We start from the raw sequence: 16,379 nt of genomic DNA, 5'->3' as shown, positions 1-16,379 counted from the left end.
GGTTGAGAAGTTAGACTGTTGACATGTTGTGGGGTTGTTAACCAATGTCATAAAACAATATGTGTACTACTGTTTCATGAGGAACTATTTGTTCTGTAAGCCTTCACCTGAAGTACAATTAAAAAAAAAAAAGTCCTCACAACTGGACCAGTAAGCAACATCATGATAAATGGAGAAAAGTTTGAAGCTGTCAAGGATTTCGTTTTACTTGGATCCACAATCAACACCCATGGAAGCAGCAGTCAAGAAATCAAAAGACACATTGCACTGGGCAAATCTGCTACAAAAGACCTCTTTAAAATGCTGAAAAGCAAAGATGTCACCTTGAAGACTAAGGTGCGCCTGACCCAAGCCACAGTGTTTTCAATTGCCTCCTATGCATGTGAAAGCTGGATGATGAATAAAGAAGACTGAACAAGAACTGACGTCTTTGAATTGTGGTGTTGGGGAAGAATGCTGAATATACCCTAGACTGCCAAAAGAACAAACAAATCTGTCTTGGAAGAAGTACAACAAGAATGCGCCTTAGAAACAAGAATGGTGAGACTACGTCTCAGTACTTTGGATATGTTGTTAGCAGGGATCAGTCCCTGGAGAAGGACATCATGCTTGGTAAAGTAGAGCATCAGCAAAAAAGAGGAAGACACAGTGGCCGCAACAATGGGCTAAAGCATAACAATGACTGTGAGGATGGCAGAGGACCAGGCAGTGTTTCCTTCTGTTGTACATAGGGTCGCTATGAGTTGGAACCGACTTGATGGCATCTAACAACAACAACCTGGTGATTCTGCTGCCTGCTAATACCTGAGAACTACTGGCTTCAAGTAATAGATGGAAAGAAGGACAGGGACTGTGAAATTTTTTTCCATTTATCCACACTAGGTTTTCTTAATTGCTGTTTAAGGGAGAGAGTGCCAAAGGGAAAATTTCACAGAAACAGATAGCTAGAAACTTGGATGTCTGCACAGAGGCAAGCAAATGTACTCAGCAAATTCTATCATCTGAGACAGATAAAGACAACACTTGTATCCACGTTAACCTATCACAGCTGCCCATTATACATACCTTAAAGGATGCTTGTGTGTCTAATTTACATCTTTACTGCCTCTAGTAACCTAGCTTCAAGGTACTCAAGAAAAACTGGCCTGAGAGTATTCAGGTGATTGGCTACAGGAAGTTTCTAGCTATCATAGCAGGGACTACAGGTCTGAGCTCAGTGATACAGGAAAAACCCCAAAGCCTTGGCAGTGAAAACAAGGTAACTGGCTGTTTCCACAGAAGTCTTGTTTTCCCAAAACAGTTAGAAATGGGCCCAAGAAGCTTTTCAGAAAATTGATTTTACCGGGTAAACTATTTCAGGTTCTGATTGCTGGCTGGGCTCCTCTGTTGGTTCTGGAAGCTTTGTTTGCTCCTCTTTAGCTCTATCCTTGAAAGAAGATTTTTTCTTTAAAGACTTACTATCTTCCTTCTCTACCTTATCCTTGCCTTTCTTTTTACCAGCTTCTTTACCCTTCTTTTCTGCTTTTTTTTCTTCCTTTAAGCGCTCCTCTTCTGCTAATCGGTCTTGTTCTTCCTTCCATGCCTGTGAAAACATTTAAAAAATACATTTACTGGGATTTTGAAATAAACTAAATATGGGTTCCATTCATGTTCTTTTTAGAGAACATTTAACCTGATTTTTATAAATATCATTTCTGACAGGTTTGAATACCGCGATAGAAACCTTGGAATCATCTTTGATTCTCCCTCCCTCTCCTCCATGTTCTATCTACTAAATCCTGTCAGTTCTCATCAGAGATCTTTCTTCACTTCACCTTCTTCTCTCACATCCTGTTACATTTGCCTTAGTTCAGGTCTTTATTATCTTTAGCCTAGACTATTGCAGTGCAGTGGTTAAGTGTTCAGCTGCGAACCAAAAGGTCGGCAGTTCGAATCCACAAGCTGCTCCTTGGAAACCATATGGGGCAGTTCTATTCTGTCCTACGGGGTCGCTATGAGTTGGAATCAGCTTGAAGGTAATGTGTTTGGTTTTTGGTTTATACTATTGTAGCAGCCTCTTAGCTGGTCTCCTTACCTCTTATCCTTCTCTAAATGAGCCTAATAATTTAGTTTCTAAAGATGGAAAGATCTGGAAAAGACAAATGTATACAGACTTAAGGTTATTAGTGGTTACCAGGGAGGGTAGCAGGGTGGGGGGAAAAAGGGATTCATTGCTTAGGAGAAGGGTGATGGAAAAAGTTAAAGGGGATAACGGTGATCGTTGTACAACATGATGAATACAATTAAAGTCATCAAATTGTGCATGTGAAGACTGTTGAAATGGAAAATGCTTTGTTACATACATATTAACGATAGTAATAATAAAAAAGAGATAGATGGTTGACCAGAAATATGGCAGACTAATGTCCAGAGAAACATTCCTGGAGGAACATATTAAAAAATGATGGATAAAACATAAAATCTATCATCATAGTATATGGCAGGGCAGGAATAAAAGTAAAGGATATGAGAAAGCACTAATTCAGTGAGGTAGATGATCACTGAAGACAGCATTTCCCTAGGGTTGTCTGTTCATCCCTGGTAGCCTAGAACTTGGATTTTAATGGATCATGCTTGAGAGACAAGAGACAAAGCCTGGGAGATGAGATTAGAGACCTCTGAATGAAGACGATAATTTTTAAAATGATACCTTCATTGGGTGAACTAGAAAAAAAGATCATGAGAATACTAGCTTGCCTGCTTGACCCTGGGTAGGAGGGAAAAGAAAAAGTTTCTTCTGAGAACTCCTAGCCACAAGCCTGCCCTTATATAGATTTATGGCCAAAATGCACATTACCTTAAATTTTTATTTTGAAGAGATCCTGAATTGGTAGTGCTTCTATGTGCCCAAAAGAAGAAAAATCAATTAATTTCTATAGAAGTACAATGTAAATCCTCAAGCAATTGCCAAAGTTACAATTAACATGAGCTCACAATAAAAATTACAAAACATGAGGAAATAAACCATCTTGAGCAAGCACCTAAAGAAATAAACTGTGGAGTTATACCTGCAAAGACCGCAGATCTTGGAATTAACAGAGAGAGGATATAAAATAACTATTTTTAATAAGCTTAAATAAAAAGAGTTATCAAAAGTATAAGAAATAAGACAGTATCAAAAATGACAAGGGTGTGTTTGAAGGAACTCTTAAAAATGAAATACAACTTTTGAAAAGGCAGTGTATGAATAGATAATGGCTGTGAAATTTCCAGAGTTGATAAAACACACCAATCCTAACATTCAGGAAGACCAATGAATCAAAAGCAGGAAATAACAGTGGTGTGCTAGACCCAGCTCACACTGATCTTCAAGATTTTATTGTTATAGTCTCAGGAATTTTGTGATCCAGTTGTTAATTACAGCCATTATAAAAATTCAATTATATAAATGTACAGTTAAATGAAATATTAAAAGCAAAGGTAATGAATATTCAAAACTCACTACTGCCTAATTATTTTACTACATTTCACTATTACTTATGCTCTTGAGACTACTTATGTCAGTTGTATCTCTATGGTGGAAATACTACATAATGGTGTGCTACTGCACACAAAGCTCCATATTCACTGACCTTACGCTGGTAGCTTGAAAATCAATCATGGTGGGAGTATTTACACTACAGAAATCAACAAATGCTACAAATCAGGGCTTGACTGGCTATTTTGTTGATTTTCTAGACTTGAGAAAATGTTGATAATGCAGACTAAATTTAAAAATGTGTCATGTCTATAGCTGCTACATTGTGACTAGCATAAAAATTTGAGGAAATATTCTTCCAGTATTCAAAAACTATTATCTGCTTCAGCAAAGAAGTCATTCACATTATAGATGAATGAGTGAGACACGTCTTTGTTGTTTTCACCTTTGTTGTTTCACTTTTGTCTTCTTAACATAAATGACAATATCAGTATTCATACTGGAACTACACTCATTTGCAATTATAACTATAGACTGAGCATACAAGAAGTTGGCAAAAATCTACGAGAGCACATTGTGAGAATCAATTGGCTATATGGAATTTGCAATAAGGAGTATTTTATATTTTATTAGTACTTGTAAATTATGTGCTAAACATACTTTATATCAACAAAATTTACAAACTTAACGTGTATATATAGACATTCACACTTTTTTTCTAGAGAGCCATTGCTGAGCATTTACTAGCATACTACTGAATATATTCAAAGCAGCTAGAGAGAAAAGATAGGGTGTTTAGCAATGGCAAGTTAGACTGACAATTTATTAATGGCTACAGTGTCAGCTAGGAAAAAGGGGAAAATAACTTTACAGTGCTCAGAGGAAATTTAAAAAGTCAACCAAGAATTTTATAAATGAAAACTATGTTTCATAAATGAGAGTAGAATAATGCCACTTTTTTGCAGATAAATGAAAAACTGGGTTAAATTAAACCGAGTTTAATTCTTGGGTGGCACAAATGGTTAACCACTGGACTACTAACCAAAAGGTTGGCGGTTCAAACTCACCCATAGATGCCTCAGAAGACAGGCCTAATGATCTGTTCCCACAAGGCCACAGCCTTGAAAACCCTACAGAGCAATCCTGCCCTGCCATGAGTTGGAGGGCAACTAACAAAAACAACACAACAAATCCCCACTAAAGGAACTTGTAGAGGAAATACTCCCAGAATATAAAATGTGAGAAGGAATGCTCAACAAAGCAAACGGTAAACATGGGACTAAATCTAAACAACATTAACTATGTAAAATGATGATAATAATAATGTTTAACTTGTGGGAACAAGAAAAAAACAAACAAGATAAAAGTTACACATTAGGCAACAGGATAAGTTTGGAGAAGGGGAGTAAATTTTAAATAATTTCAATAGGACCTTGTATTGCTCTGGAGGAAAGTGAAGATATTTGCTTAGTTTTATGTAGGTACTTATACATAAGAGGAGGCCTGGTGGTGTAGTGGTTTAGAGTGGTTAAGAGCTCAGCTGGTAACCAAAAGCTCACCACTTTGAATCCACCAGCTGCTCCTTGGAAACCCTATGAAATCAACTCAATGGAACAGGTTTTGTTTTATACAATAAGAAGGAAAACAAATTTCTGCAATTTTTTATTAACTAATAATTGAGTACATTTTTTTGAACCATTTTGGGGGGAGAGATAACATTTCACTTAATTGAGGTCCGAAGTTAATGTCCCCATCATCAAATTGATTGCAAATGAAAGGAAAAAAAAAATAAACTCAATATAAAACAAAGCAAGAAAGGAAGAAAAAAGGATCATAGAAAGAGGAAGAAAATAGACAATACAAAATAGACTGGTTGAAGAAATTCCAAATACATCATTAATCAGCATAGACATAAATGGATTCAACTTTCCTGTTAAAAGACAGAGATTATCAGACTATATTTTTAAAAATTTTTAAAATCTAGGTTTTTTTAAATCTATGGACTACATTTTAAAAATATCTAGTTTACAAAAGGCACACAACACGTAAGGGCAACATATAAGGAAGGAATTTGCCATTCAAATACTATCTGAAAGAGAGCTAATGAAATTATAGTAATATCAGATAAAATAGATTTTAAGAAAAATTACTAATAAAGCTTCAAAATATTAAACAAATGAAAACTGAAAAAATGCTTTCAAATCTAATTTCACTATGAGAGATTTAACACACCTCTACCAATAACTAATAAATTTAAAAGACAAAAATCATCAAGGAAACAGACTAATTGAACAACACAATTAACAAGCTTTGTCTACTAGACATAGATACAACACAGCATCTAATAATTGAGAATTCATGTGTTTTTTTCCAAGCATACATGTAACCTTTAGATAAATGACTACATAAACCCATTCCTGTTGAGTCGATTCCGACTCTTAGTGACCCTATAGGACAGAGTAGAACTGCCCAGAGAGTTTCTCCCGCAGAGTGGCTGGTGGGTTTGAAGCGCTGACATTTTGGTTAGCAGTTGAACACTTAACCATTGAGCTACCAAAACCCATTGCCACTGAGTCATTTCTGGCTCATAGCAACCCTACAGGACAGGGTAGAACTGCCCTATAGGGTTTCCAAGGAGTGGCTGGTTGATTCTAACTGCCGACCTTTTGGTTAGCTGCCAAACACTTAACCACTACGCCACCAGGGCCCCCCTGAGCCACCAGGGCTTCTTTAAATGACTACACACTAAGTCAAAAAGCAAGTGTCAACAAATGTCAAAGAGTCAAAACAGTCCTGTTTTCTCACACAGAGAAATTAGCATAGAAACCAATAATAAAAAGCTAACAACTTCCCTTTCTCATATTATTGGGTATATAAAAAGCCCACTTCTAAATACCTTATAGCTTGAAAAATAAACAAAAGTGGATATTATAAAATACTTAGAACTGAATGATAATAAAAATGCTTCACATAAAAACTTCAGGAATGCAACTTCAGCCACACTCAGAAGGACATTTACAGCATTAAATTTTCATATTATTACAAGACTGGCTGAAAACTAATAAGGTGTAGAGCAGAAACGAATGAAATGAAATGTAAAGTTATAATAGAAGGGATAAGCACAGAGCAAAATAAAAGTTGGCACTGGGAAATGGTAATAAAATTGACAGAACTCTGTTAAGATTGGTCTGTTATTGTCAGGTGCTGTCGAGTTGATCCCGACTCATAACGAATGAAACACTTCCCAGTCCTATGCCATCCTCACAATTGTTGTTATGTTTGAGCCCATTGTTGTAGCCACTGTGTCAATCCATTTTATTGAGGGTCTTTCTCTTTTTCACTGACCCTCTACTTTACCAAGCATTATGTCCTTCTCCAGGGACTGGTTAGTCCTGATAACATGTCCAAAGTATGTGAGATGAAGTCTTGCCATCCTTGCTTCTAAGAAGCATTCTGGCTGTATGTCTTCCAAGACAAATTTGTTCATTCTTCTGGCAGTCCAAGGTATATTCAATATTCTTCGCCAACATCATACTTCAAAAGCATCAATTCTTCTTTGGTCTTCTTTATTCATTGTCCAGCTTTTGCATGCATATGAGGCAATTGAAAACACGATGGCTTGGGTCAGGTGCACCTTAGCCCTCAAAGTGATATATTTGCTTTTTAAGCACTTTAAAGAGATCTTTTGCAGCAGATTTGCCCAATGGTCTAGGAAATTTTAAAAAGAGAAGGCACAAATAAACAATATTGGGAATTTCAAAAGGAGATTAGCAACAGATGTAGCAGAATAAAAAAGGAAGAGAATAGTATTAAAATTTTATGCTAATAAATTGGAAATTTAGAAGAAATGGAAAAATTCTTAGAAAAGTATAACTTATCAAACTTGTTTCAAGAAGGAATAAATAAAACATTACATTTTTGTAACCCTTAAAGAAATTGACTTGGTAGTTAAAAAAAAAAAAATCTACCCATCAGTAAGTCACAAGGTCCAGACTGTTTTACAGTTGAATTCTACCAAACACTGAAAATACATATAATTCTCATCTTTAGCTCTTTCAGAAAACAGAAAAAAGAGGAAGTGCTCCCCAACTCACGTAACAAGGCTACTATAATCTTGATTTCAAAGCCAGACAAGAACAGTCAAATGTTTAAAATTTGGATATAGTCAATGTAATCTTTTTTGAATATTTTGTACTTTTTCATTCTTGTTTAAGAAATCCTTTCTTATGTCAATATCATTAAGATACAGTACCACATATGTTTTTAAAGTTTTGCTTTTCAAATGCAGATTTTTAATCTGCCTGGAATTTATTTTTGCTCATAGAGTGAGTTATGGATCCAATTTTATAATTTTTCATATGGGTAACAAATTGTCCTAGGATTATTTATTAAAAAGTCCAGCCATTCATCCATTTTTTATAATGCCAACTTTGTCATATATCAAGTTTCCATATGCTTGCTTGTGTTGCTCTGTTTCTTTATTCCCTATTCGGTTCCTTTTGTCTATTCTGTGCCACACTGTTTTAATAAAAATAGCTTTATTATAAGTTTTAATATCTGAGACTTCCAGGCAACATGGCTCTATAGACAGAAGCACCATGCCATCCCTCCACAGCAAACATCCAAAAACTAAGTCAAACAGAGACACATGTCAATCCTGAAACCCTAAGCATCAAATGAAGAGATAAAGAACTCAGCCAAGCACTGAACAGAATAAGAAACTGACAGAGAACAGAGAGCAAGGAGAGATACATGCAGAGGTCCCCTATCAGCTAACACAGCACGGATCTGCCTTCTTGAACTCCTATCAGAGATGGGCGAACAGGGGTATGGGAAAGCAGCTTCACGGAGCTTCCAGCAGGAGACAGAACAACTGGTAACCAGCAATATACACTTTCCCACCTCTTACCCTACTTCACCCCCACTCAGCCTCCTCTATTTCCTGCAGCCACAGTCTTTTGGCCAGGAAGCGCTGGCTTCATGCCGGTGCCACTTGGATTCCACCTGCCTGCACTGGCTGGCTCCCTGAGTACTTTTTTCCACTTCCTTTGATTTCTTCCATATCTCTCACCACCTCTCCCTCCTTTCTCTCAAATACCTGGCTCTGTGTGCCATCTTGGCTTCTTCCTGAAAGGCTGTGAAATGCCGCTCAACTGTGAAACTACTTCTTGGCCCATGCCGCCACGCTAGTGAGATCCCCGGGGCTTTTGTTTGTTTGTTTTGATTTGTTTGTTTGTTTGTTTTCTTTTTCTTTTCTTGGCTTAGGAGCCCCTTCTAGCCAGGCAATCCTGCATGGCTTGGGAGCTAATTCCTTAGTCTGTGCAGATGTGCAGTGGGATCCCTGTTGACATTTCTTTTTTCTTGGTTTTTTTTTTTTTTGGTTTTGTTTTGTTGTTGTTGTTTTGTATTCCTTTCTTTTTCCCTTTTTGTCTTTCCTCATTTCTCAGTTTCTCGTCTCTCTATACTTACCTTCTCTTCCTGTCTCCTAAATACCTGGTGTCGTGTGACACCTGTATTCCTTCTAGCCAGGCTGTACTTCATGGCCTGGGAGTAACTTCTCTAGTCCTCACAACTGCACCGGTGGGATCCCTGGATGCTTTTTTTTTTCTCCCTAATTTTTATTTGTTCATTTTTTTCTTTTACCCTTTTTCTTTCTTTCTTCTTTTTTCTTTTTTTTTCCTCCATTTCTCAGTCTCTCATCTCTCCACTCCAATGGCAAGCTCCCTTAGCACTCTTTTTGTTTGTTTCTTGTCTGTACGTTTTTCGCTCCTGTTCCTCTTTCCCATACCCATCTTAGCTCCACACATCACAATATCCCCCCTCCTTCCTGCATACCTGCACCGTGCGCTGAACATCACACCCATAAGCAGCACAGGCACAGCTTACCAGACCTCACCCTGCACTGATTCCACGCCTGCCCTGTTGGCCCTAGTACATGCCACAAAAAACTCACCCCAGCACCTCCCCTTCATCTGGACCTCCCTGCTATACCATACCTGAGCAACTGAACCTGCCCATTGGAGAAAGAGGTGAAAAGTATCATGCCCACAGATGAGCAAACAACAAAGAATGCGCAGCTCACCTGCTCAGACAAAACCAAATAAAACAAAAAAGGATGAAACAAAAAAATCTACAATCAATAATTGAGGAAAATGTCTACTGAATGTCCTGAAGACAGCAGACAATATCAAAACATACAAAAACAGGACAGGATGGTTCCACTAGGTGTCCAAAATAAAACACCAGATGACTTTCCAGTAGAAGAAAAGGCACTAGCACTACCTGATAAGGAATTCAAATCTCTAATATTCAGAGCTATCAAAGAGTTGAAGTGAAAAAGCAGACAAAAATGAGGGAAAAATAGACAAATTCATGCAAAATACAGACAAAAAAAGTGAAGAATATAGGAAAATAATACAGGAACAAAATGCCAAAATAAATTCACAACTAGAAATCATACAAAAACAACAATTACAAATCCAAAAGATAAACAACAAGACTTCAGAAATGAATAGTGTCGTAAAAGGGCTGAGGAGCAGGTTTGAAATGATGGAAAACAGGATCAGTGAAATTGAAGACAAACACTTGGATACAACTCTGTTGGAGGAAAAATCATAAAAAATAACAAAGAAAAATGAAGAAACCCTGAGAATTATGTGGGATACAATCAAAAGAAAAAATCTGTGAGTGATCGGAGTTCCAGAATGCGGGGGGTGGGGGTGGGACAGAAAATACAGAGAAGATCATTGAAGAACTGCTGACAGAAAACTTTCCCAATATCATGAAAGATGAAAAGCTGACCATCCAAGAAGCTCAATGAACCCCATATAGGATAGACCCCAAAAGAAAATCACCAAGGCATATCATAATCACACTTGCTAAAACCAAAGACAAACAAAGAATTCTGAGAGCAGATTCAGAAAAACAAAAACTCACATGCAGAGGAGAAACAATAAGACTAAGCTTGGATTATTCGGCAGAAATGATGCAGGCAAGAAGGCAATGGGATGACATATATAAAACCCTGAAAGAAAAAAATTGCTACCCAAGAATAATATATCCTGCAAAACTCTCATTCAAATATGATGGTGAAATTAGGACATTTCCAGATAAACAGAAATTAAGGGACTATGTAAAAACCAAACCAAACTTACAAGAATTATTAAAGGGAGTCCTTTGATCTGGGAACAAACAACACCAGTTCACAGGCTGAATCTAGGACACAGGATCGTACCAGCCAGATACCAACCTAGGGGAATGAACTCTCAAGGACTATCCATAACCAAAAGAATTACAACAGGGAACCAGAGAGGTTAATCTGTAAATGACCACAACATCAGAACAATAAAAAGAGAATTGATGTAGGTATAGAACCTTCTAATGGAGAGGAAGACAAAGCAATACCAGGTACTAATGGACTGGTTCAAACCTAGGAAGATAAGGGTAAATTTCAAGGTAACCACAAAGAAAGTCAACAAACCTACTCATCAAAATAAAGAATAAAAGCATAAAGTCTCAGTAAAAACAAAATCTACAAGAATAAAAGAAATGAAAAAGAAATCCACAAACAAAAGGAATTCAGCACAGGAGGGTAAGAGGAACAAAGAAAACATCACCACCACAGAAAAAAGCACTACAAAATGACAGCAATAAACTCACACCTATCAATAATTACACGAATGTATATGGCTTAAATGCACCCATAAAGAGATGGAGAGTGACAGAATGGATGGAAAAACAAGATCCGTCAGTATGGTGCCTGCAAGAGGCACACCTTAGAAACAAAGACATAAATTTATTAAAAATCAAAGGATGTAAAAACTATATCAAGCAAACTGCTACCAAAAAAAATCTGGAGTGGCAATACTCTTCTTAAAAAAACAGACTTTAAAACAAAATCCACCATAAAAGACAAAGAAGGGCACTATATAATGATTAAAAGGATGATCCATCATGAAGACATAACCATAATAAACATCTATGCACCCAATGACAAGGCTCCAAAATACATAAAACAAACTGTAACAGCACTGAAAAGAGAAATTGACAGTTGCTCAATAATAGTAGGAGACTTCAACGCACCACTGCCAGTAAAGGACAGAACATCTAGAAAGAAAGTCAACAAAGATACAAAAGACCTAAAGGGAATAATCAGCCAACCTGACCTCATAGACTTATATAGAACACACCATCCTACCGCAAAGTACACACTCTTTTCCAATGCATATGGAACGTTCTCCAGAATAGACCACATTTTAGGCCACAGAGTAACCCTTAACAAAATCCAAAACACTGAGAAAATACAAAGTATCTTCTCTGATCACAACATCATCAAGGTAGAAATTAACAGTAGGAAGAGCAAAGAAAAGAATCAATTACATGGAGACTGAATAACACCCTGTTTAAAAACCACTGGGTAATGGAAGAAATCAGAGATGGAATAAAAAAATTCCTAGAATCAAATAAGAATGAAAACACATTATTCCAAAACCTTTGGGACACAGCAAAGGCAGTGCTCAGAGGACAATTTATATCAATAGATGCTCACATCAAAAAAGAAGAAAGAGACAAAATCAAAACATTAACTACACAACTCAAACAAATAAAAAGAGAACAGCAAAAAAAGTCCACAGCCACTAGAAGAAAGGAAATATAAGTTTTAATATCTGGTAGAGTAAATCTTCCAATTTTGTTCTTCTTTGTTGCTCTAACCTCTTTATTCTTCCTTATTAATTTTAGAATCAGGTTTTCAAGGTCTGTGAAAAAATCTACTGGGATGTTTATTTGAATTTCATTGAGTTTATAGTATATTTCTTTTCCTAAATAGAATTTTCTCATCTATGGTATATTTTCCTACTTGTTTAGGTAGTTAATGTTCTTCAATAATATTTTGTAATTTTCTCCATAAAGACTTAGCACATCTTTTATTAATTTATTTTTCTTGGCACCTTATAGTTTTGGTTGTTCTTGTGAATGGTATTTATTTATTACATTTTCTATCTGGTTATTGCTGGTGTATAGGAAGTCCTGTGGTTTTTTCCAAGTTGATATTGTATACAGCAATCTTAATGAACTTCCTCAATTCACTTTAAAAGCCAAAATAACCTTAATACCATTTGCCTGTTAAAAACAACACAAAAGTCTATAGACCAAGACACAACTATTTGTACTCATCTGCAGCAAAACAGAAAGAAGGAAATAAAAGACTCAGAGAAGAAACTAGTCTACAGGAATAACAGCCCACAAGAATCATGGCATCTTCTAGCCCGAGACCAGAAGAACTAGATGGTGCCTGCCTACCACTGCTATCCGTTCTGACCAGGGACACAATAGAAGGTCCTGGATAGCATGGGAGAAAACTGTAGAGCAAAATTCAAATTCCTAAAAAAAGGCAAGGCTTACGGGACTGCTAGAGACTAGAGAACCCCTGAGACTATGGCCCTAAGATACCCTTTGAACTTGGAACTGAAGCTGCTTCCGGAGGCCACCTTTCAGCTAAATAATAGATTGGCTTGTAAAATAAACAATATCACTCGCCAGTAATATACTCCCTTAAATAATCAACTATATGACTAATTTCACTCATTACAGACACAAAAATTCTAGATAAAATACTATCAAATCAAATCTACTTGTTCATTAAAACAATGGTATAACATGAAAAACAGTGCTATAATTTTTCTCCTATAATGTGCATACAGATGATACCAGGAGCTTTTTCTAAATTTTTTTTTATTTTTTCCCATACAAAAATTTATACATAAATTGTTATGTGACTCTAATTGCTCTCCACATACTGTGACAGCACACGCCTCCTTTCTACTCCTGATTCCCCATGTCCATTCAACCAGCTCCTAACCCTCTCTGCTTTCCCATCTCACCTCTGGACAGAAGCTGCCCATTTAGTCTCTTGTATCTACTTGAGCTAAGAGGCACACTCCTCACGAGTATCACTTTATGTCCCACAGTTCAGTCCAATCCCTGTCTGAAGAGTTGGCCTCAGAAATTGTTTTAGTTCTGGGCTGATAGAGAATCCAGGGGCCATGCTTTCCAGGGTTCCTCCAGTCTCAGTCAGACCATTAAGTCTGGTCTTCTTACTAGAATTTGAGTTCTGCACTGCACATTTCTGTCAGGGCAGTCATTGGTGGTAGCCGGGCACCATCTAGTTCTTCTGCTCTCAGGCTGATGAAGTCTTTGGTTTATGTGGCCCTTTCTGTCTCTTGGGCTACTACTTCTGTTGTGTCTTTGGTGTTCTTCATTCTCCTTTACTACAGGTGGTTAGGACCAATTGATGCATCTTAGATGGCTGCTTGCAAGCTTTTAAGACTCCAGTTGCCACTCACCAAAGTAGGATGCAGAACACTTTCTTAATAAGCTTTGTTATGCCAACTGACCTGGATGTCCCCAGGAAGCATGGTCCCCAGACCCCTACCCCTGCTACTCTGCCCCTCGAAGTTTTTGACTGTATTCGGGAAACTTCTTAGTTTTGGTTTAGTCCAGTTGTGCTGACTTCACCAGTAGGGTGTGCTGTCCTTCCCTTCACCTAAGATAATTCTTATCTGCTATCTAGTTAGTAAATAACCCTCACCCTCCCTCCGCCACCCTCTTAACCATCAAAGAATGTTTTCTTCTGTGTTTAAACCTTTCCTTGAGTTCTTATAATAGTGGACTTATACAATATTTGTCCTTCTGTGGCTGACTAAATCACTCAGCATAATGCCCTCCAGATTCCTCCATGTTATATTTCATGACCTCATTGTTGTTATCGTTGTGCAGTATTCCATTGTGTGTATGTACCATACATAGTTTGTTTATCCATTTTTCTGTTGATGGGCACCTAGGTTGTTTCCATCTTTTTGCTATCATGAACAGTGCTGCAATGAACATGGGTGTGCATATATCTATTCATGTGATGGCTCTTGTTTCTCTAGGATATATTCCAAGGAGCTGGACGGCTGGATTGTATGGTACTTCTATTTCTAGCTTTTTAAGAAAGCAACAAATCGATTTCCAAAGTGGTTGTACCATTTTACATTACCACCAGGAGAGTATAAGTGTTCCAGTCTCTCCACAACCTCTCTAGCATTTATTATTTTGTGTTTTTTGGATTAATGCTAGCCTTGTTGGTGTGAGATGATATCTCATTGTAGTTTTGATCTGCATTTCTCTAATGGCCAATGATTGTGAGCATTTCTTCATGTGTTTGTTAGCCGCCTGAATATCTTCTTTGGTGAAGTGCCTGTTCATATCCTTTGCCCATTTTTTAATTAGGTTATTTGCCTTTTTGTTGGTGAGGTTTTGCAGTATCATGTAGATTTTAGAGATTAGACACTGATTGAATTTGTTGTAGCCAAAATTTTTTTCCCACTCTGTAGGTTGTCTTTTGACTCTTTTGGTGAAGTCTTTTGATGAGCGTTAAGTGTTTGATTTTTAGGAGTTCCCATTTATCTAGTCTCTCTTCTGGTGTTTGTGCATTGTTACTTATGGTTCGTATTATGTTTATGCCAGGTGTTAGGGCTCCTCTTGTTGTCCCTATTTTTTCTTCCATGATACTTATCATGTTTGATTTTATATTTAGGTCTTCGATCCATTTTGAGTTAGTTTTTGTGCATGCTGTAAGGTATGGGTCTTGTTTCAGTTTTTTGCAGATGGATATCCAGTTATGCCAGCACCATTTGTTAAAGAGACTGTCTTTTCCCCAGTTAATGGACTTTGGGCCTTTGTCAAATATCAGCTGCTCATAGGTGGATGAATTTACATCTGGATTCTCAATTCTGTCCTATTGGTCTATGTATCTGTTGTTGTACCAGTACCAGGCTGTTCTGACTACCGTGGCGGTAAAATACATTCTAAAATCAGGTAGTGTGAGGCCTCCCACTTTGTTCGTCTTTTTGAGTAATGCTTTACTTATTCGGGGCCTCTTCCCTTTCCAAATGAAGTTGGTGATTTGTTTCTCCATCTCATTAAAAAATGCCGGTGGAATTTGGTTTGGGATTCCATTGTATCTGTAGATTGCTTTGGGTAGAATTGACATTTTCACAATGTTGAGTCTACCTATCCATGAGCAAGTATGTTTTTCCACTTATGCAGGTCTCCTTTGGTTTCTTGCAGTAGTGTCTTGTAGTTTTCATTGTATAGATCTTTTACATCTCTGGTTAGATTGATTCGTAAATATTTTATCTTCTTGGGGGCTATTGTAAATGATATTGATTTGGTGATTTCCTCTTCCAGGGTATCTTTGTTTGTGTAAAGGAATCCAACTGATTTTTGTTGTATCCTGAAATTTTGCTGAAATCTTCTATTAGTTCCAGTAGTTTTCTTGTGGATTCTTTGGGGTTTTCTGTGCATAAGATCATATCATCTACAAATTGAGATACTTTGACTTCTTCCCTATGAATTTGGATGCCTTTATTTCTTTTTCTAGCCTAATTGCTCTGGCTAGGACCTCCAGCATAATGTTTAATAAGAGTGGTGATAAAAGGCATTCTTGTGTGGTTCCTGTTCTCAAGGGGAATGCGTTCAAAGTCTCTCCATTGCTGAATTGTATTGGCTAGAATTTTGTTGAGGATTTTTGTGTCAATGTTCATGAGGGATATTGGTCTGTAATTTTTTTTGTTTGTGTGATGTCTTTACCTGGTTTTGGTATCAGGGTTATGCTGGCTTCATAGAATGAGTTTGGGAGTATTCCGTCCTTTTCTATGCTCTGAAATATCTTTAGCAGTAGTGGTCTTAACGCTTCTCTGAAAGTTTGGTAGAATTCTTCAGTGAAGCCATCTGGGCCAGGGCTTTTCTTGTTGGGAGTTTTTAAATTACCTTTTCAGTCTCTTCTTCTGTTATGGTTTTATTTAGTTGTTCTACCTCTGTTTGTGTTAGTTTAGGTAGGTAGTGAGTTTCTAGAAATTTGTCCATTTCCTCTAGGTTT

General features: G+C 37.2%; 1 protein-coding gene across 1 annotated transcript in view; it reads right to left on the bottom strand.

The window, feature by feature from the left end:
• The window catches only part of SPAG17 (sperm associated antigen 17), a 361,237-nt gene that overhangs the window by 135,593 nt on the left and 209,265 nt on the right, over positions 1-16,379 (bottom strand). The window contains exon 21 of the mRNA XM_004380343.2: positions 1,343-1,582. Coding sequence (XP_004380400.1) covers positions 1,343-1,582 — 240 coding nt within the window. The remainder of the gene's footprint in view (positions 1-1,342; positions 1,583-16,379) is intronic.

The sequence above is a fragment of the Trichechus manatus genome, unplaced genomic scaffold (genome assembly GCF_000243295.1).
Source record: "Trichechus manatus latirostris isolate Lorelei unplaced genomic scaffold, TriManLat1.0 scaffold00073, whole genome shotgun sequence".
Taxonomy (NCBI): domain Eukaryota; kingdom Metazoa; phylum Chordata; class Mammalia; order Sirenia; family Trichechidae; genus Trichechus; species Trichechus manatus.
Note: the sequence above shows the minus strand (reverse complement) of the source record. Positions and strands in the feature narration are given on the sequence as shown.